At 39.8% G+C, this 25964-nt stretch overlaps 1 protein-coding gene across 2 annotated transcripts in view; it reads left to right on the forward strand.

Moving 5' to 3' along the window:
- mta1 (metastasis associated 1) overlaps positions 1-25964 on the forward strand; it is a 48551-nt gene that overhangs the window by 16227 nt on the left and 6360 nt on the right. For both annotated transcript variants that reach the window (XM_085440616.1, XM_085440617.1), the window contains exons 5-14: positions 16865-16991; positions 18897-18960; positions 19330-19447; positions 20578-20680; positions 22009-22108; positions 22514-22702; positions 23833-23907; positions 24076-24134; positions 24412-24575; positions 25209-25360. In XM_085440616.1, coding sequence (XP_085296742.1) covers positions 16865-16991; positions 18897-18960; positions 19330-19447; positions 20578-20680; positions 22009-22108; positions 22514-22702; positions 23833-23907; positions 24076-24134; positions 24412-24575; positions 25209-25360 — 1151 coding nt within the window. The remainder of the gene's footprint in view (positions 1-16864; positions 16992-18896; positions 18961-19329; positions 19448-20577; positions 20681-22008; positions 22109-22513; positions 22703-23832; positions 23908-24075; positions 24135-24411; positions 24576-25208; positions 25361-25964) is intronic.

The raw sequence follows: 25964 nt of genomic DNA on the forward strand, positions 1-25964 counted from the left end.
TGGGCAACGATAAGATGGGTAAAACGTGCATACGCAGTGCCTTTGTTTTCATACGCACATGGCCGAAAAAGGATGGCGGCGACGGAGAATGAGAAGGGCGAAAGCGGATTGTTGAATGAAACGGATGAACCAGAATTGGTTTGTAAAAATGCTGCAACTTCAGTGGTGTGGAACTGGTTTAGCTTTCGTCTGTCAGACACACAACAAAGCACTATTTTTGGTAGAGCATGCTAGAGGCCGTCGTTATTACCGTGTTCTTTGGAAAATACGGCACACTTAAAATCAATCCTTAGATTTTTCTGAAAATCGACAGTGCCCCTTATAATCCCGTGTGCCTTATGTATGAATTCTGGTTGTGTTTACTGACCTCGAAACGATTTTATGTCGTACACGGCGCTCGAAAAGTTTTGTAGATATTATACATGTTTATGCTGAGGATCTGTTGGCCAGTTTCCACTGGAAATGCCTTTTGGTTAAACTGTCAGCAATTTGCATTTGCACTGTTAAATTTTTGACATAACCCATAAAAAACAGATGCTTGATGTTTTTTTTTTTTTTTTTGCACTAATAAAGTTGTGGAGTTATAAAGTATTTTGTCTAGTGTCAATTATATCGTTATCGCAAATTTTCAAATGTATATCATGATAAATATTTTTGGTCATATCGCCCTGCTCTAGAAAGCACTCGTAAAACAGATCCGGCTAAAGCAAATAGAAAAAATCTTTGCATGTTATTTGACGTCCATTTTTTCTTGTGATAACCAGCAGTGGAAACACTGACATCCTTTAGTCGAGACCAGCAAAACCAGCCACCAGACTTTGTCTGGGTGTGGCAGGATAAATGTTAGCTCTTCGGGTGTGAAAGTGTGTGTGCGTGTGCGTGCGTGTCTGAGAGCTAGTATCCTGTTAGTGTGTGAATGTATGTGTGTGTGCGTGTGTGTGTGTCTTAACCACAGCGTCTACTGAGGAGGCCTGGGGGTTGTAACCATGGCAGAAGGGGATTGTTTATTCTGCTGGACCACACAGCATCAGCTTCTTAGTGTGGCATTCTCTTAAGAAGGTCTGATTATTTTTGATGTTTTTGTTCTTGCTCTGGTGTTGATTGAAAAGGAAATATGCTCTTATTGTATATTGGAAAGAGTCATTAAATATTGCTATTTCGGTATTTTTGTGGATCGCTTGTATCCTCTCTCTGGTTTCTTGATAAATAAATATGAATGTATAATCAGGGTTGCAGTGTTAAAAACAATACTCCAATAAAGCTAGCGTTATATGGAAGTTGCACTGTGCTGATGGATATTGCATTATGAATGTTGCATCAGTGGACTGTTCCTATATAGAGCTCTCTACCAGCTGCAGTTCAGTGAGGGGGCTTCTAGACATTTTCAATATGTAAAAAAAATGCATGTAAGGAATTGCTGTGCACCCCATGGGTGTGGGCTGCATCCTGTCTGCATTTATGTAGCTGCAGCCCCACTTTGGCTGAGTGTATATGTGCGTCTGCATGCTTGTGTGGGTCCGCGTGTTATATGTGCATGATGTACTTGAGTTTTTAGCTCTGGGCCCTGTCGGAGGAATTGCTGAAGGGGTGCATTTAATTCAGTTTCGTTGTGGACCAGCGGAGGATGGCGGTGGTGTGTGTGTGTGCTTTTAATGTGTGTCTGCTGTGAGTCATTGATCAAATATTTTGCTTGCAAAGATTCAGAGCACTCCCTCAATGGGGCCTCCGAATCCAGTGGTAGCCCCTCCCCTGTGAGTGAAGCAGGCTCCTGAGTGGTCAGACTCTGTGGCAGATTTGGCATTTTACCTCCACGGCCCCTCCTTCCACACATTTGAATTTGCCATGACTCAAACCTTTTTTCTATTTTGGAGATGTCGCTCCTTGCTTCTATAAACAATAGGAAACACTGTTGCCAGTGAAATGATGCACAGAAAGTTGAATCAGCTTGACTAAAATCAAGCAGGTCTTCGGCTAACGTTATGTTACATCAACCTCCCCCCCTCTTTTTTTTTTTTTTTTTTTTTTTTTTTTTAAAGGCTAAAATAATGTTCAAAAACAATGGAATATTCTTTTTATTATGTTTTAATGTCGAATAACTAAGTGCATGGTATAGGAGTTTGCACATCGTCACTTACACAGTTAGAAAGTCATAAGCTTTTACTGTGAGTAATAGCCTGATCAACTGTAGCTATTCAGACTGTTTTTGGCTTGTTTCTTTGTACAGCAGTGACTTAACCCACTGCAGGACTCGCACGTTACCTACTGTAAGCAAATAATAAACAAAAGAAATGTATATTTTATGAAAAAGTGTATAGTCTATAGGAATATTTATTCTTTTTGCCTTCATGAAATGCTGACATGTAGCTGTACAGATGGTTGTATACCATATGGATTTTGCAGAATAATGCAGGTAGCAGTCATTTTCAATATGCTGTAAACAAATAAATGAAAACCTATGAAATTAAATTCGTATCTCCTTTTTCTTCAACCTGGTTCAAGTGGTTTACTGTTTGTTGCTGAAAGATATGCCTCTGGAATGAACATAACTGCTTTTTATTTTTAATGACCTTGTTTTCTGCATGTATTTACAAGCACGCACGAAAAGAAATATCTGCCAAAACTGCATTTCGTCAGCTATTCAAACTTTTGCACACACAGCAACAGCCAGATTATTCTAATTCTGTTTCCTACTTCCTTATGTTTCCTACAAAAGCTGGTAGTCTTTAGATATGCTATTGACACTGCATAGCAGTTTGAAAGACACTGTTCACCGTGTCTACTGCACTGCTGTAGAAATGATCTTAAACATGTGACCACGTTTAAACGGGTGGCGCAGTGAGAAGATTCTGGGTTGGAACCTATTGGCTAGGTGTACTGTATTTGGGCACACAGTCTAAAGACATCCTTGTTAGGTGAACTGCTAATTCTGTATTGGCTTTAGGTGTGGATATAAGCTTGAATGATTGCATGTTTCTCTATATTAGCTTTGTGATGGGCTGGTGTGCTGTACATGGTTTACTTGACCTCTAACCTAGAGTCAGGTGAAATAGTCTCCAACCCCTTGTGACCCTAAAGTGGATCGATGTATTGTTGATGGCATATTTTTCTTTCTCAACATCTGATTGAATAAGTTATTCTAGTCATTTTAATAGTTTATTTTACTGGAAGAAGGTCAATCTATATGCAGCGCTGTACATACCTTATTCAAATGGTACATCTTAAGCTCACATACATGCATCACTTGTTCCTAAGCCTTTGAAATGTGAGAAGGGGGGGCCTCCATGTTGCAGTCATGGCTTGAATCTCTAGAAGACATGATTTATTATTTTGTGACTGTAAAGGCACTTTTGTGGTTTTTCCTTCCAGCCAGAGTCAAATGAACATTAACCAGTCAAACCACATAATTTAAAACAATGTACATGGGGATTTGCTTCTTATGTCTCTTGGTAGTTACATGTGCTTGAATTTCTGAATCTCTTCATTCACTGTAGAACACTTGTCTGTTGTATCCTTAACCCTTTCCTTGAGCTATAGGGATAAAATGTGGTCTGCTGCAACGACTGAACAACATCCAGGATGATTTTTGTGGTTTGAGGGGGAAAAAACAAAACAATGCACAAGCAGAACTTGAGTGAATGCATTCTGGAGCTGAAGTCCCATTGTAACCGTTATGCAACCGGCACAAAAAAATGATCGGCACTCCAACACTGCGATGTCGTCTTCTTCCTTCCTTCCTTTCTTTTTTTTTTTTTTTTTTTTTTCTTCAGCTGACTGTGTTGTTGTTGTTACTCTTACTTGGACTGTGCTGTAAAACGGGGGGTGGGAACATCATCTTGATCGTGCGCTTGAGTGAGTGGGAAAGGCGTTCAAAATCACAGTACTTTTTCTTGTTCATCTTAACCTATGACGAGGCAGATCTAAAGATGTCTATCTCAAGATTTATTTGAAATGGGTGTTACGCAGCACATAAAATGCTGTGTCTAGTCATTGATCATGTGGTGGGAGTTTAGGTGTGGTTACTGCTATTTTTGTAGTAGCAGTTAACAACAATAACAAAAATTCAAGTAACTTGAATGACTAGATTGCAAAAAGATGTTGTAGAGCAGCTCACCATGTAAGCGTGAGGGTTTCACCCACATTTGCAAATAAAAATAGATTTTTTTTTGGGAACACATGTATGAACATAAAGTAGTACAACATTGAGCACAAGTAGGCCCCAGGTTTCTCAACAAAAAACTGAAATACAGCAACAGCAGTGACAATGCTGTCATTGTTTAATGTGGAGTCTGTCTACACACAAATAGTGTAGAGTAAAGAGGCGGAGCTGTTACTGAGACAGTGAGCTCAGGTGGAGGGAAAAAACAGCACTTGCAATTGGAATCAACTTTAAAATCTTTACTGGGAAAAAAAACAACTGTTCAAAAAGCTCCAAAGTGAAGAAAAGCAAAGAAGAAAAGCAAAATCTAAAGGGGGATATGGGGTGTACACTTTTATTTCAAGGGTTTTGTAACATTATTCAGCAGACCTATTATATAAAGATAATAAAGTTAAATAATGTTTTTTTCCACAGGCCATTGAAAGTATATATTTTTAATATATACTAATATATTACGGCAGTAATGACAACGTGAATCATAATTCACTTCGGCAGTAATGACACCCGGTTACGCCAATCGGAGGTCACTAAAATCAATATTGAATCGGTGTGCAACTTTGTCAAAACAATGTCGGACTCTGTAGTTTTCTCTGGTCCCCTCCCCAATCAGACCAGGAGTGCATGTTCAGCTGCATGTTCTCCTTAAATTGCTGGCTGTCTGAGTGGTGTCCCGGAAACGATGTGGGCTTCATAGATAATTGGCAAACCTTCTGGAGGAAACCTGGTCTTGTTAGGAGAGACGGCATCCATCCCACTTTGGATGGAGCAACTCTCATTTCTAGAAATATGGACAAATTTATTAAACCCACCAAAATATGACTATCCAGAGTTGGGACCAGGAAGCAGAGTTGCAGTTTTACAAGCCTCTCTGCAGCTTCTCTCATCCTGCTACCCCCCCCCCCCCCCCCCCCCCAAAAACCCATCTCCATAGAGACTGTGTCAGCTCCCAAAAATACAAAAAACAAACTAAAAACCAGCAACAAACAACTTAAACATAAAAAATCACAAAGAAAGAACAATACAGTATCCACATCTGAACCAAAGAGTGAAACAGTGAAATGTGGATTATTAACCCTCTGGGGTCGCCAGACGCGCTGGCGCGTCAAAATCACATGACCAATTTAAGACGACACAACTACAAGATGCAGCGAGTCAGTCTCCGTTTCAACTTGGGTCGAAAGTGCGGACTTCAAACTATATACCAGTTTTTGAATTGTGTCGATGGGCTACGTAAAACCAGTTATGATGAAAAATACACGTTTTTTTTCTGAACAAAACAGTGGTGTTTACAGCGGGAAGGACGATGCTGTTTTCTACAGACATCGCTAGCAAACACTCTCTACTTGTGTGTGAAAAAAGAAAAAAATACCCCTTCCCTATTGGTGTTAGTTTACCATGTCAGCCAATCAAAAAAATGATTTGGCAACATGTGACACTTGGTGGTTTAGGAAGAAGGGGAAGATTTTTAGGAGTGACACCCCTGACGGAAAGCAGGTGAGCGAGACATTAGTGACGTTTAGCGTGTTTGGAGGCTGTAGTTAGTGTGCTGTGTAGTTATTGTTTTGTATTGTGTGTCAGTTATACTGCTGAATTTCATATTTGCTCTAAAAAAGCCGTCAAAGGCAGATTCCAGTGTAAACGCTGTTCCCACATGGAAAACAGGACTGATCCACCTCCTGCTGTCAGACCTGTAGGGTTTAGGCCTTTGGTGTTCTACTCTGTCTTATACTGAACACAAACTACATTTTTTGGACTGGCACAAATAATTTGTGTGCCTTCTTATTTGATGCAGCACACCTGATTGTTCTGTAAATAGATTTAAATGGTTATATAAAAAATGCCTGAGGCCTTGGCTGCATTTTTAGGTAAATAGTACCATATAACTTTGTTTGCAAAACTTTTTAGATTTTTAGAAATGTACAATTTCTATTTGCATTTCAAGTTATGAAATTGATTCGTTAAACATGTTTGTGGGTTTTACAGTAAAAAATCTAACTTTTTTCTACTCAAATTTTGAATTTTTTGTCCTAATTTAGATCAACTGTGATAATATAGTATACCAAAATGAAAAAATAACTCAAATTTCAGATATTTGAGATTGTGCAGAAAATAATGATACCAAACAAGGCAAGAAAAACATATTTTAAAGGTGAAATATAGAGGTAAAATCAAAAGTAGTCAAAAACGGCCAATTATACCCTGGACCCCAGAGGGTTAAATATTAGGTCTCTCTCTCCTCCAAGTCTCTGTTAGTACATGACTTAATAATTGATCAACAAATCAATTTACTCTGCCTTACAGAAACCTGGTTGCAGCAGGATGATTATGTTAGTTTAAATGAATCAACACCCCCGAGTCATTCTAACTACCAGAAATCTCGAAGCACAGGCCGAGGGGGCGGTGTGGCAGCAATTTTTCACACCAGCCTATTAATTAATGAAAGACAAAGACAGACTTTTAATTCATTTGAAAGCCTGATGCTTAGCCTTGCCCACCCCAGCTGTAAAACTCAGATGATAACAAGTAAGACTGGTTTCTATCGTCCACCTTGGCCTTACACAGAGTTTCTGTCTGATTTCTCAGACTTTTCAGACGTATTTTTGAAAACGCAGCTGTTTCGTCCACAAGTAAACGGTGTTTGGACTCACCGAAAACTGAGATTTTTTTTTAAAAACTCCTTTTTTGAGTTTACATGTGGACGAGGAATACAGAGTTCGCCACGCAACGTCAAAGGTATGTGCCTTTTTTCATGGCACGCTGTGCGCCACGTTATTGTTTACATGAGATGAATTGCAGAATGGCAGATGGAGACAAAATACTGTTAATCTGACTATCTGCAGGTTTTACACGCTTACATACACACGAAGTTAATGTCCCTTCATTTACAAAGGCAGAGGCGTCACGATGTGATTATTTTACGTGTAGTTGTTTTTTTTCCTGTGTAAAAATATTCAACATTGCTATCAATACATTTTTCAGATCACAAATCGTGGCAGGATCAGCCTGACATTATTTGTATCCCGCTGTAACTTTACTGTATAAAGAGCTAACATCTCCAAAATGTCAGGAGTCGTTAGTCATTACAAGAAGTGTTTGTGAACTAAAAATCACAGATGTGGCATACTGTTTGTCCGTGATTTAAACAGACCAGCGCTGCTCCCGACGAAGGGAAAAGCAATCCTGCAGGGGAGACCTACCTTGGCACTTGTGCAGGTGAAGCCAAAGGGAAGATATGCTTCACCATATTTTCTAGTCTTTGGCTTAGAATGAAGTTGGTTTGGAAACATATTCAGCTATGCTTCATCTCCTGCTTTGCGTTTCTGTATACGCCCATGCTAGCAGTGTCCAAGCGTTTTGTCGTCCCCCCCCCCCCCCCCCCCCCCTTTTTCATCCCGCGCCCCCCCCTGCGGGCCCCACACTTTGGGATGGTCTGCTCTAGACCTTGTTTTAACATATGGCATAGAAACTGAACTTTTAACAGTGTTTCCTGAAAACCCTCTCCCGTCTGATCATTTCCTGATAACATTTACATTTTACAATAATTGATTACACAGCAGTGGAGAGTAGACTTTGTCACAGTAGATGTCTTTCTGAAAGCGCTGTAACTAAGTTTAAGAATATAATCCACCCACTGTTATCATCTTCAATGCCCTGTACCAACACAGAGCAGAGCAGCTATCTGAACGCTACTCCAACAGAGGTCGATCATCTTGTTAATAATTTTACTTCCTCACTACGTACGACTCTGGATACTGTAGCTCCAGTGAAAACTAAGGTCTCTAATCAGAAGTACCTGACTCCGTGGTATAATTCTCAAACACGTACCCTAAAGCAGATGACTCGTAAGCTGGAGAGGAAATGGCGTGTCACAAATTTAGAGGATCATCATTTAGCCTGGAGAAATAGTTTGCTGCTTTATAAGAAAGCCCTCCGCAAAGCCAGAACATCTTACTATTCATCACTGATTGAAGACAATAAGAACAACCCCAGGTTTCTCTTCAGCACTGTAGCCAGGCTGACAAAAAGTCAGAGCACTTTTGAGCCAACCATCCCTTTAATGTTAACTAGTAATGACTTCATGAACTTCTTCACCAATAAAATTTTTATAATTAGAGGAAAAATTACCAATAATCATCCCACAGATGTAATATTATCTACAGCTACTCTTAGTACCACTGATGTTAAGTTAGACTCTTTTTCTCCAATTGATCTTTCTGAGTTAACTTCAATAATTACTTCCTCCAAACCATCAACGTGTCTTTTACACCCCATTCCTACAAAACTGCTCAAAGAAATCCTTTCATTAATTCTTCGATCTTAAATATGATCAACCTATCTCTAATAATCGGCTATGTACCACAGGTCTTCAAGCTGGCTGTAGTTAAACCTTTACTCAAAAAGCCATCTCTAGACCCAGCAGTCTTAGCTACTTATAGGCCAATCTCCAACCTTCCTTTCATATCAAACATCCTTGAAAGAGTAGTTGTCAAACAGCTAACAGATCATCTGCAGAGGAATGGGTTATTTGAAGAGTTTCAGTCAGCTTTCAGAACTCATCACAGCACAGAAACAGCTTTAGTGAAGGTTACAAACGACCTTTATATGGCCTCTGACAGTGGACTCATCTCTGTGCTTGTCCTGCTAGACCTTAGTGCAGCGTTCGATACTGTCGACCATAATATCCTATTAGAGCGATTAGAACATGCTGTAGGTATTACAGGTACTGCACTCCAGTGGTTTGTATCATATCTATCTAATAGACTACAATTTGTACATGTAAATGGAGAGTCCTTTTCACACACTGAGGTTAATTATGGAGTTCCACAGGGTTTGGTGCTAGGACCAATACTGTTTACATTATACATGCTTCCCTTTGGCAGCATCATTAGAAGACAGAATAAATTTTCACTGCTATGCAGATGACACCCAGCTCTATCTATCCATGAAGCCAGATAACACACACCAATTAGTTAAACTGCAGGAATGTCTTGAAGACATAAAGACCTGGATGGCTGCTAACTTTCTGCTTCTTAATTCAGATAAAACTGAGGTTACTGTACTCGGCCCTGAAAAGCTTAGAAATATGGTATCTAACCAGATTCTTACTCTGGATGGCATTACCTTGGCCTCCAGTAACGCTGTGAGGAACCTTGGAGTCATTTTTGACCAGGATATGTCCTTCACTGCACATATTAAACAAATATGTAAGACTGCTCTCTTCCATTTGCGCAACATCTCTAAAGTTAGAAATATCCTGTCTCAGAGTGACGCTGAAAAACTAGTTCATGCATTTATTACTTCCAGGCTGGACTACTGTAATTCATTATTATCAGGATGTCCAAAAAACTCCCTGAAAAGCCTTCAACTAATCCAAAATGCTACAGCAAGAGTACTGACAGGGACTAGATAGAGAGAGCAGATTTCTCCTGTTTTGGCTTCCCTTCATTGGCTTCCTGTTAAATCCAGAATTGAATTCAAAACCCTGCTCCTCACATACAAGGTCTTAAATAATCAGGCCCCATCTTATCTTAATGACCTTGTAGTACCATATCACCCTATTAGAGCACTTCGCTCTCGCTCTGCAGGCTTACTTGTTGTTCCTAGAGTATTTAAAAGTAGAATGGGAGGGACAGCCTTCAGTTTTCAGGCCCCTCTTCTGTGGAACCAGCTTCCAGTTTGGATTCGGGAGACAGACACTATCTCTACTTTTAAGATTAGGCTTAAAACTTTCCTTTTTGCTAAAGCATATAGTTAGGGCTGGACCAGGTGACCCTGAATCCTCCCTTAGTTATGCTGCAATAGACGTAGGCTGCCGGGGATTCCCATGATGCATTGAGTTTTTCCTTTCCAGTCACCTTTCTCACTCACTATGTGTTAACAGACCTCTCTGCATTGAATCATATCTTTTATTAACCTCTGTCTCTCTTCCACAGCATGTCTTTTATCCTGTCTTCCTTCTCTCACCCCAACTGGTCGCAGCAGATGACCGCCCCTCCCTGAGCCTGGTTCTGCCGGAGGTTTCTTCTTGTTAAAAGGGAGTTTTTCCTTCCCACTGTCGCCAAAGTGTTTGCTCATAGGGGGTCATATGATTGTTGGGTTTTTCTCTGTATCTATGAAGCGCCTTGAGGCGACTTTTGTTGTGATTTGGCGCTATATAAATAAAATTGAATTGAATTAAACTGAATTTCACAGTAAAATTCTGAGCCAATGACCTGGTGCTGTTACTCAGGACACTGAATTATTATTAACATTAATTATTAACATCTACACCATCACAACCTCTGCTTTCTGCAGCAGGAGGCGCTTCTTAAGAGCACATGGCAGTCCTCAGTTCTGAGAACGGTCAGATGAAGCTACCACATGCTTAAAGGCTTATAGACACACAGTCACTCACTGGTACACTTAAACATGAAGACACAAATACTCATGAACACACACCAAAATACAATATTGTGAGTTGCCTTTTTGCCTTATTTTAATGTTAGAAAGTCTTTTAAGAAGACAAAGGCTCTCCCCCCCAATGCCTTAGTTTAGAATATATGTATACCTTATTTTATTTAAGAAAAAAAATAAATCTGGTTTTAGGATGGTACGTAAATGAAATGAAAGGATTTTGTTATTTTGACAGACGTTATATCCAGTGATTATTGAAATAATCAACAGCCGCAGCCCAAGTTAATTAATATCACATTTTAAAAGTAAACGGCTAATGGAGGACAGGGCAGTTAGATAAGTGTAGAAAATATCATCTCAGTTTAATGTTGGGCATTTGGTTCATTGCCAAAACCATAATCAGAATTATTTTGGTGAGTTTTGGTGAGTAATTGTTATATATATTATATTGATCAAAACAGGCCTTTGTTGAACTTTTACTGTAACTGTAAATAGAACTTTATTAGTCATTTGAGTTAATGAGGAGGCAGAGGAGGACATGAGGCAGGATAAGGGTGATGTGATGTGAAGAATGATGGAGTTGGGCTAAGATTAGTGTACCTTGTACCAGGCCACTGTTGGATGTCTGCAAAGGTATGTGTGTGGAGGTATCTTAAGGCTCAGAGAGAGTTCTTAGTTCAGCACCTGGATTCTGCTTCATAGTTTTTCACTTTGCGTCAGTCCATTGTAAGTGAGCTTTGGGCCACAGAACACCACAGCATTTCTGGATCGTGTTCACACATGGTTCCTTTTTAGCATTGATAGAACTTTAAACTGCATTTGTGAATGACATGCCAAACTGTGTTCACAGACCATGATTTCAGGAAGTGTTTCTGAGCCCATGCAGGGATTTCTGTGACAGAATCATGGCTGTTTTTTAATGCAGTGCTGTCTTAGGGCCCGAAGGTCACGAGTATCCAGTAATGATTATCAGCCTTGTGCACAGAGATTTCTCCAGATTCCTGGAAACCTTTGATGACATTATGTATTGTTGATGATGAGATATTCCAAGTTTTCACAGTATTACATGGAGGAACATAGCTCAGAAATTTCTTCCACAATTTTGCAGATCAATTTTTTTCCTTTTTGGCAGATTAAGGAACCTTTGTTCACCTTTACCTCTACGAAAGTCTGTCCCTCAATAAGACTTTTTATAACCAGTCTTACTGACCTTTTCCCAACAAACCTACTTATTTGCAAAATACTCCACCACACATTCCTTTTGAGTACCACTTTTCCATTCTTTTGTTGCCCCGCCCCCAGAAGCATTTTGTTCCGAACATGTTACATTTTCTTAATTTTCTTTTTTCTGCTGTCAATACGGATTTAATAGCTCTGCAAGTCATTGATGTCTGTTATTTTAGACAGCCTCCAACCTTTGAAATTAGGATTATGACTGAAATTTAAATTCAGTTAATTAAATAAAGTTTCATTTTTTAAACTTAATAGTCATGGATATGATGGGTTGGTTATAAGAGGTTTACCAGTGGTATTTTAGTAATTACATGAGCCTCTCTGCAGCTGTTTGCAGTTCAGTATATCATAAAAAGTGGTCTGTTTCATAAAGATGTAGTCAGTTGGTTAAGTTAACACCAATCAGCTATGCTTTCCTCACCTCCTCAACTTGCCCTGAAGCCTGCTCTCTCCTCTCCTCTCACCATCTCAACACAGTAAGGCGACCCATTCATCAATAATTGATAATTGGCTGGGACAGGTGAGATGGAGAGGCAATTTGTAGAGTATGGTGTGGGTGCACTGCCAGGAGATTGGCTCCGAGGAGGAGGACTGAGGTTGGGGAGTTGAATTGCTTCTCAAGGACTCACAGCCAGGGGCCAGCTGGAAGGACCAGCCCTGCTGATGGACCACTACATAATCCTGCTAGAGTGTGTGTGTGTATGAAGTAATAGATATGGGGATGCAGAAGCAGAGTAACACACATCCAAACACTCACACCCACATATTGAGACTTAGCTTTGAAGTCAAGCAAATACTATTTATATTGTAAAATCAAGAAACATACATTTTCTTCAAGGTCAATCTGGATAACATGAAGGTCACCATCGGTAAATTCACCAGTAATCTATTACAGGGAACAGTTTCACAAAACACAAACAGGGAGGTAGGCATTAAATACAGGCAGGCTTTGTGAGTCCACTGTGATCCTAAATTGGCAGGAATGCTCGAAGTGGTTCAAGAGTGCAAAAGGAGAGGACCTCAAAGGGGACAACAGCCAAATTTAATTTATTTAGGCTTTTTTTTTTCTTATTTAAAGGCATACAAAGTTTCAGGTTTTTAGTCTCCAACAGAACTCCTGGTCTTTGACAGGGCTTCACATTTTTTTTTCCCTACCAACTCAAACCTCAAATCTAATCTCTTATTCTGCATCCTTATTCCTTTCCTTCTAATAAGGCCTATTTTGACATTAGAATAATACCCCACAACTCCAGATATTCTTTAGTGTAAGAAATCCTCTTATATACTTCACATGTATGTTTTTTAGGTCAACTGGGACTAATTGTGGCTATATTTGTTTATATAATGGGATATTATTGAGAGACAGATAAAATGAGCAGTAATATATCCTGGAGGATCAGGGGTTAATTAAAGTACTCCGGCTTTGGATCTTATTGTATATAATTCCTCTGTTTCCTCACTTTGCTTTCTTTCTTTCTTCATCCATTCTAGTAACAGTACTTTATTGCTATATTCAATCAGAGGTAACACTGAGTCTAATTACTAGTTTTAAATGTATTTACTGTCCAAAAAAAAAATACCCAAAACACTGATTTACTCTTAAATATTTTCTATGCATACTTTTGCATCACAGTAAAGCCAGTTTCACTGATATTCAACACAACTTTATTTGCACAATATAAGTTTGATTTATTTATTCATTTTTTAATTGCCAGAGCAATGTCTTGTAAAGGACAACCGACGTGTACTTCCAGTTTTTAACATCTGATTCATGGTAACTGCTGGGAACATCAGTACAATATCTTTATAGAAATGAGATTCACAAAACATCTCTCAGGTTAATCTCTGGTACTTTTCCTGTTTGGATCTTGGTCCATATTTTCCTGCCTTCACATGGAAGAAGATGGTGAACGCTGTGTGTGAGTGTGTGTGCGTGCCTCTGCGTTGCTCTGCCTGGGCATTGATAGTGTGTCTGCTGGGTGCTGAGTGCTGGGCAGAGTGAGGGAGAGATGGAGTACTTATTGATTTTGGCCACACATCTCTTCTCCTGAAAATCCCTTGATTGCTTTTGTTCTGCTCCCTGTCTCCCTCTTTCTGTCTCGCTTCCTCTAATGAAACTCCAAATGAATTGGAGCACGTACTGACTGCTCTCCCGCTCTTCGTTTCACTTCTGCTCTCTCATCGGCCTCCTTCCTCACTCTCTCACTCCGGCTCTCCCTGCTGATTTCTCTATTGCTCCCCTTCTACCCCTCTCTCGTTTCCTCGATGTGTTTATGTTGCTCGGCCTACATCTTAAGCTCCCATTCTCTTTATCACTTTTGTCACATTTTTCTCCTGTGCTCTTCTCTACTGTTTTCTGTCTCTGTTTATTTTACCATCCATCTCGTCTCCTTTTCCCTCTGCGTTTCCCTCATTCATCCACATCCATGGGAATAGGAATTAATATTGGAAATGTACTAACCCACTAGCCATGGCTCAATCTTTTACTAAAGGATGACTCAGATACATGGCTCACTTAAACAGGCAGACATCTCTTCAGCAATCTCTCTGTCCAGTCATTCTTGGACCTCTTTACTAGAACTATTCTTTTCTCTTTTTTTTTTTCCTTCCCCTTCATCTCACCTGGTGCCCTTTGATTTTTGCTTTTTCTACATGCAAACATGAGGGAGAGAGTGAGAGGGAGAGCGAGGGGGAGAGAGATAACAACTAATAGAAGACAAATCTTTGAGCTCAGCTTCTGACTCAAGAGAAATTAGCTCAATCAGCAGCACGCAACTAAAGTGTAACTCCTGAATTGTACACCTCAAGTTCAGCTTATTAGTCAGTCAATATACTATCCAATTTGTGAGAACAGTTAAATAAATGTCTTCTGTGATTTAAAAAAAAGAAAAAAAAAAGGGCTTTTATCAAGTCTTAAAAATAACGGTAACAAGGTGAGAGAGACTAACAGAAAGATTTTATTGGTTGTGTTCTGGGAAATATACAACCCAGCCGTTCTTTTATCCAGTCAGCCATCCATTCAGTCAGTTTCTTAACCTATTATCTAATTCAGGGTCATGGGAGAGGCTGGAGCATGTCCTATTTGACATTTGGTTAGAGACAAGGTTTACCCTGGGGAGGATAGCAGGCTAACACAGAGAGACAGACAATCATTTATGATCATGCTCACACTAGGGCTGGGTGATATGGCCTAAAATTCATATCGCAATATAATTTGAAGCATGTGCGGTAACGATATATATCACGATATATTCTTTTCTTCTGTATAACGTATTTTCCACACTATAAAGCACACTTAAAATCCTTGAATTTTCTCAAAAATCTAGAGTGTGCCTTATGTATGAATTCTGGTTGTGCTTACTGACCTCGAACCGATTTGGGCGTGCAGAAATCTGTTAAAAAATGTTTTAGTACAACTTTGGTTAGCCGCACTGCTTGATGGATTGTCAGAGCATTACGGCAAGCTACATTGTAGCCACAGCCACCCTGGGGTGCACTGACAGAGGCGAGGCTGCCGGACACTGGCGCCACCGGTATACGATATCGTTTCTATCGTATATCGTTTCTATCGCCCACCCCTAGCTCACACCTATGGCCAATTTAGAATCCCAAACAGGCAGACACCAGTTGCCCAGCAGGTTTGAACCCAGAAACATTCCAAAGCATTGATTTTGCTTATCTGGACCTTGTGTTTTTAGTGGGAGAGGGAATTTTAAAAATTATGTATTTTTTGTGTGTGTATATATATATATATATATATATATATATATATATATATATATCCTGGAATACTTTATCTTTTTGCAAGTGTAGTACAAAAGTTGCAGTACAAATTTTTTTTGAAGATTTTTAAACCCAACAAATTGTTTTGGAAACTTATCTTAATATTCAAAAATGCAATTGAAACAATGTCCATCCATGTATGCATCCACCAGTCTTCTTCCACTTGTCCAGTTCAGAGTTGCAGGAGGGCTGGAGCCTATCCAGCTGCCATAGGGCAAGAGGCAGGGTGTACACCTTGGACAGGTTGCCAGTCTCACAGGGCTAACACGGAGATTACGAAACCATTCACGCTCACATTCACACCTATGGCCAGCTTAGTATCACCTGTTAACCCAACCCCACTAACTGCATATGTTTGGACTGTTTTATTGATCATTTATGGATGGCTTCAAATTTCAAAACAAACAAAAAACCCTTTTGTGTTTCTGTTCTATATTGACATCAAAGATTTAACATCAGAATCTCTTTACAGGTGTATATTTTCTGTAATTTTTCTCATGCTCTTAACTTTTGAATTACATTTTTTTGCTTAAAAATACAGGACATAACAAACAGCATATCAGAAGGGCATTAAAAGCATGAACAGTCCTAAGGTAACAGCGATACCTGGGATGTTGCAGGATTTGAGGTGAAATAGACTTAAAAATTACTTCTTCTGCTATTCGTGCACAATAAAATCCAAACCCTTTTCTGCATCTGTCTCTCTGCCTGCTCCACTTTTCTGTCACTCAGACGATTGTTTAGGCTAACTCCTTACGCACACAAACAGAGCTCAAGGTCGCGGCTGCACAGAACGAGTGCACACACACAAAGAAAGTCTGGGTTGAAAGATTTAAATATTTATCATTGTAGTGATTATTTTCTTATTGGATTTTATTGATTCTTGATTATATTTTGATTAGATTTCTGATTGTATTATAGCAGGAATAACTACCAACAATAGCACATTAAATTGTGTCACTCTGTGCTACCTTACACCCTCAAAGGCTGGATTGGGCCTTTTACTTCACTTTTTGTAGAGCTGAGCCAAGTGATCTCAGTCCACTTGACATCCTGTTTGATTCATACCACTTTATGTAAAATATCTGTATATATGCACAGCTCTCCCTGTCCTTGGGGGCTCCATCGTTGCAGCTCATCAAATGTGCATCCTCTGTGTGGAGTGTGTGGCTTCAGCCGATTCACTTGCCATTCTCACTTTTTTTCCCCCCCCGCTTATGGACTTCATCGTTCTGCCTCATCTAAAGTACTTATGTTTGACACTCCTCCTCCTTTTTTCTTTTCTTTTTCTTCACCTAGGGGAGCTGGAGGAGGAGATGGAGAATCCAGAGATGCGGGATCTCCCGGAGAAACAGAAACACCAGCTCAGACACAGAGAGCTCTTCCTTTCTCGCCAGCTGGAGTCTTTACCAGCCACACACATCAGGTACACTTCATTTGTGTCACAGGACTAGATGCTTTATTTACCTTCTTTTTGTGGGACTTGCTTGTGCAACTTCTAAACCCACCCACCTACTTGACATTCTATTTTGGTTTCAAATACCCATCTCATGCTGTGACTGAAGTTCTGTTCACTAAATGTTTCTTCATCTTTTCATCCAAATCTTTTGGGTTACAGTTGATTCAACAAACCCAACTTTTTCTCCAAACAGAACATTTCTGATGAAATTTTCCTAGACGGTACGGGGTCGGTGAAGAGAAAACAAGACAGACAGAACCGACTTGTTTTTAGAAAAAGTAGTTATAAATTTATGGTAATAACAAGATGAAAAAATGGCAGCTCATTTTTTGTTTTGTTGTCTTTTTTTTATGAATACTATCAGGGATGAATGCTTTGTCGTTTTTCTGTGTTGGCTTCAAGCCAATAGGGGGTTAATAAAAATTGGTAGTGGTTAGAAATTTTCAGCTAATGAGCAGTGGCTTAATGTAGCATTGATACTGTAAATGAGTAAAAATTTAGGCTGATTAACACCTCAGTTACGCAGGCCTAGAGACCGGTTAGTAACCATCTGGCAACCACCAGTTGTGAGGGGGATAAAAAATGTGTATACCTCCAGTGGCTGCAAGTGATTGCTGGAGACTGCTCTTGTGCGACTGCAGCAGTCTGCTAGCGACCGCAGAAATCACACGGAGGTTTTTGGTGCAGCACCTTTTTGCAGCCAGTGTAGGTCAGCAACCACTTGGACCAGATTGAGGAACATTTGTTTTTCCCCCATGTCGAGTGATTTGCCAGATGATTGGTAACTGGTCTCTGGGCCTGTGTAACTCGACCCTAAAATTTAGATGGATTGCAGCATTATTGACTGTGAATCACCTTTTGCTTAAGTAGGAAATTTAGATCAAGTGTAGGAAAGGTGGACTTATTCACATCACTAATGCAGTTTACGTTGTTTGCATTGATTAATAAGATAATTTTCGAATACTAAAAAGCGAATCTTGATGGCATCATAATGTTAAGACCTACAGTATAACAAATATTTGCAAATTTCTTCTGATTATTCCCATTTCCATGTTGCAATTTTTTATTTACATGCATTGCATGGACTCATTTATACTGTTATAATGTGTATTCATGCTTTTTGATGCAAATACTGCAATTTCCTTGATGTCACATTGCCTGCTATACGTGAAGCTGTGCTGGCGAGAAAGACAGACACAAAGTAATCCACTCATATGCAGGGTACACGCTGAGCAGTAAATGTCAACAGAAAGCTGTTTCTAGATATAAACCTACCTCTGCTCATCAGTAAGCTCGAGGCAAACCTACCTAATCATTAGCATATTATTACTTGACATTCCTGAAATCACAAGAAGAGCAAACTGACATCTGCTCGAATAAAAATGCTCTGATGTGCAGTTTGTTTAGTGAGAATTCAAGCTTGATTAAGTTTTCTAACTTAACAGTGTGTGGCGAGGTTACACAGTGTGCTTGAGTTTATTACCCTGCCAAATCGTATTTGCTTCAGGCTAGAGAGGTATGACTAATTAGCTGGTAAATAATCCCAGTTCAGACTGTAGCAGTTTGGGGACAGGGATGAGTGCTGTTGGTGTCAACACACGGGACCAGGATTTATCCCAAAAAAACTCCAAAAAACCAAGCTGGGCAAACTGGACCTGAATCAATACCATCATTGGAGATTCTGAGCTGTATCCTACATTTTCTTGCAGAGTATCCCATGGACTTTAAGCCCCGTCTGCTTTTCAATGTTTCACATGTCAAATATTGGCTCATACTTTTCTCCTCTATGACTTCCTCCTGTGTCTTTCTTAATTTTTTTCTTCTTTCTTTTTCTCTCACTTCTTCCTTAACTGTGTTTCTTACATCCTTCAGGGGAAAGTGCTGTGTGACGCTGCTGAACGAGACAGAAGCCCTGAAGTCCTACCTGGACAGAGAGGTACGTGGTCATGATGGAGTCTCAACTGTAATTAGGTTTTAGATTTCAGTGTGTGTGTGTGTGTGTGTGTGTGTGTGTGTGTGTGTGTGAGAGTGTGTGAGTGAGAGAGAGAGAAGAGGAGAGTAAGAATCTTATGAGTTAAAGATTCTTGTTTCCAGATGAATTATTCAACGTGTTGACCTAGAATGTTCTTTTCACGTACTGTAATGAGGAGACGAGAGACTAGGAGAGGGGGGAAATACACAGACACAAACACACACGCACGCAGACCAACTGATACACCCCACTCTTTCGCCTCTCCGCTCGCCCATCCCGCTTCCTGTTCCTTTCATTGCATCCTCACACCTTCCTGTCATCTGTATTTCCCAGGATGCCTTCTTCTACTCGCTGGTATACGACCCTCAGCAGAAGACCCTGCTGGCTGATAAGGGGGAGATCCGTGTTGGGAACAAGTACCAGGCCGACATCACCGACCTCCTGAAGGAAGGTACGTTGTGCTTAAAATTTTTGGCTGCTTTTTAAAAATGACTTATTCGCTTAGAAGCACTGTATCCATTTTCTGCAGGGCACTTTTTACCCTGCAGTGGACTGATTATTTTTTTTAGCAATATGTCTGCATTAATGGGAAAAGTTTAACAGTCTGAGCCACGACTGTCAAACTTTTTAATATTTGTGCAACTGCTCAAATTTCAGGAACATGTCATGAACTTTTATGACTTTTCTGCCTTAATACACCACTTTTTTTTTCCTCTTTTCTGTTACGAGTAAAGTTGAGAGAACAACCAAGTTGGGTTTCCATGGCAATCACACTGTGGACTAACAATGATTATACATAATCACAGCATTTGAAATAACAGTTTATTGCATTCGTGTTGCACAATTGATGACTTTACAGTCACCCGCAGAGAAGACAACTGTTCATAACGCATCCCAAATCTGACATCAAAAAAGCTGTCATTGAGGTATACACCCACGATGAAATATAATAGGTCGTAAAGTGTAGCAAAATATTTGTAAGCATTCATTTTAATAACTGGGACTTGACAGTTTTGTACAAACTGTAATGTTTTTAAATCCAACTTGTTAGTAACACAAATCCACTATTATTTCCATTTAGATGAGCAGAAGGATATTTTCCGGGCATTCTCTGCCAATAGTTTGTAAGGTAATCATTAATCAGGTAATCATTTTCAAATGTGACTGTTTTTCTGCCAGATTATGGTGTTTTGCTGGCATCCTGTGTTTTGCCAGAATTTTATTCTTAGCAGGTGGGATGCATCTGAAATTGCAATTAAAGCACCATGGGACACTAGGCTTGCTAATTAAACCCATGTTAATGAAATTCTTCTACATGTGTTAGAATCTCAGGCAGGCTGGCTCGTTGGTTGAAGGCTGGCAACTTGACAGAGCCCACCTCTTCAACTCTGGGATTCATTAAAGCCCCACACAAAGCAGGATTTATTTATTATTTTAATCTAAAAGGAAAATTGCAGACAATTGAACTTGAGTTTTTTGTGTTTGCTGTTGTTTTTTCCCCCCGATAAAGACCCATGGCAATCTTGGAGAGCATTAAAAATGGACTTGCATCCACATTTGTTTGTCTTGTGGTGCATTTAGGTGAGGATGATGGCAGGGACCTGGAGAAAATGGAGGAGAAGATCTGGGACCCCAACAGCTCACTGACAGAGAAACAGATTGATCAGTTTTTAGTAGTAGCACGGTAAGTCAGCTCAGACATGAAATGTATAACAATAACAAAAACAAATCTGATTTTTGTAATTTCTTTCAATTTCAGAGAAAGTTAGTTGTAAAGTTAGTTATGCTAAGGTAAATTTGCCTCACTTATTAAAAAACTGTGTCAAGTAAACTTAATCCATCCAGTCTTAGAGCCGTGATGTCTGGCTTTTATTTGTGTGCATCTAAAAACAATTATGACAGTTATTATAAAACACATGCATACTTTTTTTTTTTTCTTCAGGGAGTGCACTACATTTAATCAGGTGTACTTGAATCCGAAGTGAATCCAAGAGCTAGTCTAAAACTTCCTAAAGGTCACTAGAAAGGTCAAGGCAAGGTTAAAAAAAAATAAAAACACCCATCATGCTGAACGGGCATTATGGGGTGCCATAAAGACGTTTTTTGAGTCATTAAATTTAAAAACCTCACCTCTTTAAATTGTTCCAATTTTCTCTTTGACATCATGTCTTTGTGCACATCTGGACCGGTTCCAGCTCAGCTGCTATTTTTACATCGCTTCCTGGAAGTCCGTTTCTGACTACTTGTATGGGCACATTATTTTACCGTGGAGCTCTGACTTGCCAGAGAGCAAACATCAATTTCTCTGTCAAGCTGACCCAGCCCAACCCCCATAACTGGTGGAGAGAGCGAGGGCACATCAGCGAGGAGTGGCACCAGAAGCATGCTTGTTGTTGTTGTTGTATTTTCTGTCCTGAGGTGGTTGAGGGAGAAGATTTACAACAAATGGTCTCAACTACGGCTCCCTGAGACTTCATTCTATTCCCCTTTATGTAATTCAAGTTGAGGAGTCATTGTTTTTACACAGCTGAGCAGATCCAGTGCACATTATGGACACACAAGTGCAAGTAATCTGAGTGGGACTTGCAGGGAATGAGAAATAGAAAATAAAATAGCCGCCGCACTGAAAGCGGCGCACTGCTGCTCAGGAAGATTGAAGATTTAAATGTGGTAGAACTTTTGATTTGTTGTGAAACGCTATGATTGCACCTGGTAAAGATGCTGCAGTTATTTAATTCTCAGCGTGAGAGAAAATACATGAATTCACTAAAACTAATAAGTACTACAAACCTTTCCTAAAATCTGTGAATATCTAGTTTTCAAGCCATATTTGGTTGCTAAGCAGTTTTAGCCTGTTGAGGTCTAAATTTGCTTGAGGTGCATTATCTGTCTGACCACACTACAGACTTGAATATTTTATTTGGAAGAACCAAAGTTAGGACTTTGCTGATATGACTTCCATGTTTGTTCTGTAAAGGGAACTATATCAGTAGTTTCTCATGTGTCCCACAGGTCAGTAGGTACCTTTGCCAGAGCTTTGGACTGCAGTAGCTCTGTCCGACAGCCCAGCCTACATATGAGTGCTGCTGCAGCCTCCAGGGACATCACCTTGGTGAGATAGACATATATATGATTTGATTTAAACTGTTAACACATGACATGTGAAAGGTGTTGTGGAGAAGGAGGACTGTTAATCAGAAAATCCTTGCGCGTGAGTCTGTTAGTGATTGTTGAAGCCTGTGTCTGGTTATCCTTAACAAGCATTTGGCCCCAAAACCTAGCCAGCCTAGTGTGGGTCTATTCTGCCCTAGATCCTTTCCTCATATATAAAACATGGATGAGAGCCCTAGCTACCCACATGTACACAAATACACATGCAGACACACAGAAACAGCTCAGATACTCTCATGGAGGCTGTGTCTACACACTCTAAACTGGTAAACTATAATCATATAGCTGCAATGAAATGCATGATTGGTTCAACTCATGCACTGACATGGATTTGTCTTGCATTTAGTTTCATGCCATGGACACCCTCCATGCTACAGGCTACGACATGACTCGAGCCATCGCAGCACTGGTTCCTCAGGGTGGACCCGTCCTCTGCAGGGATGAAATGGAGGAGTGGAGCGCCTCGGAGGCCAACCTCTTTGAGGAGGCCCTCGAGAAATACGGCAAAGACTTTACCGACATCCAGCAGGATTTTGTAAGTGGGAAAACAGTAGGATTTGATTTTAGGAAACATGCTTTTGTTCTGTCATATTTGTGTGCAGTATATGAAACTACATAAAGACTGTAAGCTGAGAACCGGGCAGACAGACATAGAAGTGCTGTTTTCCACTTTGGGTTTCAAATGGAATAACAAAATGTATTGCAAAGTGTCCTTGGTTTATTTAAGAGCTGCAAATACAGCCACTTGAATTCATTTCATTTTACAGATTTTTCTCAGCTCATCAAGCTTTATAATTATCAACTTATGCAGCAATTTGCACTGAAATTAAATTGTGAATTTTATGTACAGAAAACATAAAGGAATATCCTGGAGAGAGCTCTGGCTGTAATACGTACCCTCTAGAAGTTAACTTGCCAACACCTTTACAGCTCAAACCAGTCCTGTGATTCTCCCCATTTTAGACTTCGTTTAGGTGTTCAGCTGATTTTCCTTTTATGCAACTTTCAAGCATAACAGTAGTCTTGTAAAGAAGCACTGTGTCCAGCCCCATGGTAAGAATGAATAGTGAGCATTTTTAAACAAACATCCAGTGAAAGCTGCCTCTTCTCTGCTGAAGCGCCTCATGTTCTTCAGTGCTGAGAAGAGTGGCGCTGCCTTTAGTGTTCTCTCACTGTGTGCATCAGTCCGCCACCTGGTGGCCATCTGCTGTCAGTGCTGCAGACTTTTGTTTCTACTTGAGGTTTTTTTCCAACAACAAGACTACACCATCAGTATGGGTGGGGCCACCACTTAAAGGCTCATATTCTTTCAAACTTCATAGAGGCAATGTAACGATTTAGCTTCAGTTTTTTAATCGTATCTTTACCTTTTTAATGAGCGAGTACTACATCAGGTTGAATGCGTGTGTGTTCCTTAAAATGTGAAAGAAATACACAGATATTTTAGCATTCATAATTATAAATGTCACGAAAGGGAGAATCATCTTATTTGAGTACCAATCTTAATTTCTCAGTTAGTTAAAGTCGTTAATGATCATGTAATCAAGAGTTTCAGATTTAATTTTACATTCCCTGCCTTCAGCAAGATTTCCTCTCTTTCTATCTGTTCCCATAACATCACCTCAACTAAAACCATAATTATTTTCCTCTTCTGTCCCTGTGTAGTTGCCCTGGAAATCCCTGACGAGTATTATTGAGTATTACTACATGTGGAAGACCACAGATAGATATGTACAGCAGGTAACAACTTCCTCTATATATTTCTTAAGGAAAAAAGAAAACCAAGTGACCCATATTAATTAATTTTATATTTGCATGCGATTCACAAATCTGTTGTTGGTACCTAAAGGTTAGAAATTCACTAGGTCTAACTGCACTTCTCGTCAACAACCTCCTTTTCTGCTCCAGAAACGATTAAAAGCAGCCGAGGCAGAAAGCAAGTTGAAGCAGGTCTACATCCCCAACTAGTGAGTACTTTGATGCAGCATTTTATCAGCCTGCTTTCATTTTCCTACATATTATCAAGTATTAAATCAGTCGATGCTGCGGAGAAGGTCACAGCAACAACTCTGGTATTTTAAAGTTCAGCACTTGTCGCTCATTATACAGTACAAACTCTTCTTTTTATTATTCACAAACGCTCTCAGTACTGGATCAGTGGAACTACTGTCTCTGGTTGCAGGCTGATGAATATTATTTGTTCTCTTGGTGAATGTCTTGTCTCTGTATCTCTTCTTATATCAGTAACAAGCCAAACCCTAACCAGCTGAGTAACAATGTAAAGCCAGCTCTGGTAAATGGAGCAGCGGGTACAGCGGGTACAGTGGGTACAGCGGGTACAGCGGTCCCAGGACCTCCAGGCTCAGTGCCGACCCCAGGCTTGGGTAGAGCCTGTGAAAGCTGCTACAGTAAGTCATTCTGTTGTGTCCTGTTATTGCGCAAATGCAGTAGCTACTGTCCTGATGTAAGAGTTCTTTCTCCTCCTTAGAGGAAATGAGATTGTCGTGATAGATATACAGTCAAAGCCTCAGATGTTTGCAAATCCTAATCAGTTTTGATGCGACAATTAAACATCTTTCAGTCTCGGTGTGAAAATCTATTTGCTTCTTTAATTGCGCTCGATAATTAACCTGGTATGGATCTTGGGTGCTGCGTCTGTAGTTTTAGTATACGTGATGACAACATCCTTTTGTACTGATTTTCCTAATTTTTATTTAGCTAGCATCCAAGATCATCAGCCTATGTTGATCTCCATCATCCTTGTCTTCAGATCGGTGTATTTTCAATCTAATACAGATAATTTAAAGATCTGTTCTGTGCTCTTTGTATGTGGCACACATTTGATATTGGATTTCCATAATAGAGAGAAGAGAAAATGGCCTTATGTGCCCTGCAGCAAAGTATTGTTTGAATTATTTTAGAGGCTGTACTTAATTTAACGATGAATGATTAAAGCTAGGGCTTACTACACCCATTTTTGGTTTTTTTGTAATCATCTCTGCTTAGCCATGTGATTTTGTGCTGTGTGTTTGTGTGTATAGCCAGCAGCTCCTACCAGTGGTACTCGTGGGGACCTCCCAACATGCAATGTCGCCTGTGCGCCTCATGCTGGACCTACTGGAAGAAATACGGAGGGCTGAAGATGCCCACGAGGTTGGATGGCGAGAGGCCCGGACCCAACCGTAACAACATGGTACAAGCTCACACACGCTTCACTAGATATTGACTTTGTTTCCTTTCCACAAATAACAGCCTTACTGTCTGCCGGAAACCTTGCAGTTCACCAAAAGTTCATCTTCCAGAGAAAAATCTAATGTTGGTTATTAGTTAAGTTAATTTAGCCTTTTTAAATTAACCCAGTCATTGTATAAAATGAAAATGACATCTGAGACGCTTGAATCAGTATGATATTATTGTTTGGGGGAAAATGGTCCAAATGATGCTCTTTTAAAGCAAACATTTTGTCTTATGACAGTAGGAAAAGCAAAGGTGGAGTTAATCACAGCCCAGTTCCATTAAGTGTCCCAGTAAGCCTCGAGAATGAATCAAAGGTGGAAAGTAGGTCTTTCCATCTTTGAGTGCGGCAACCACAACCTGTGAAAAAGTAATATTTATTACTTCAAGAGAGAAAGTACCACAGTGTCCTAATTTGGGGTCTACAGATGCCAAACACACCATACATCTATGCATTTCTCTTCTTGTGGTTTTTGTCCTTTTTAATAAAGAGCAGTGTATCCTATTTTATTTTAAATATTTTTTATTACAATCCTGTTGAGTTTTCAGTAAAATCCCTACAG

This window comes from Copadichromis virginalis, linkage group LG19 (assembly GCF_057382275.1).
Source record: "Copadichromis virginalis isolate Kocher_CV1m ecotype Utaka linkage group LG19, C_Virginalis_male_GT1.1, whole genome shotgun sequence".
Lineage (NCBI taxonomy): Eukaryota > Metazoa > Chordata > Actinopteri > Cichliformes > Cichlidae > Copadichromis > Copadichromis virginalis.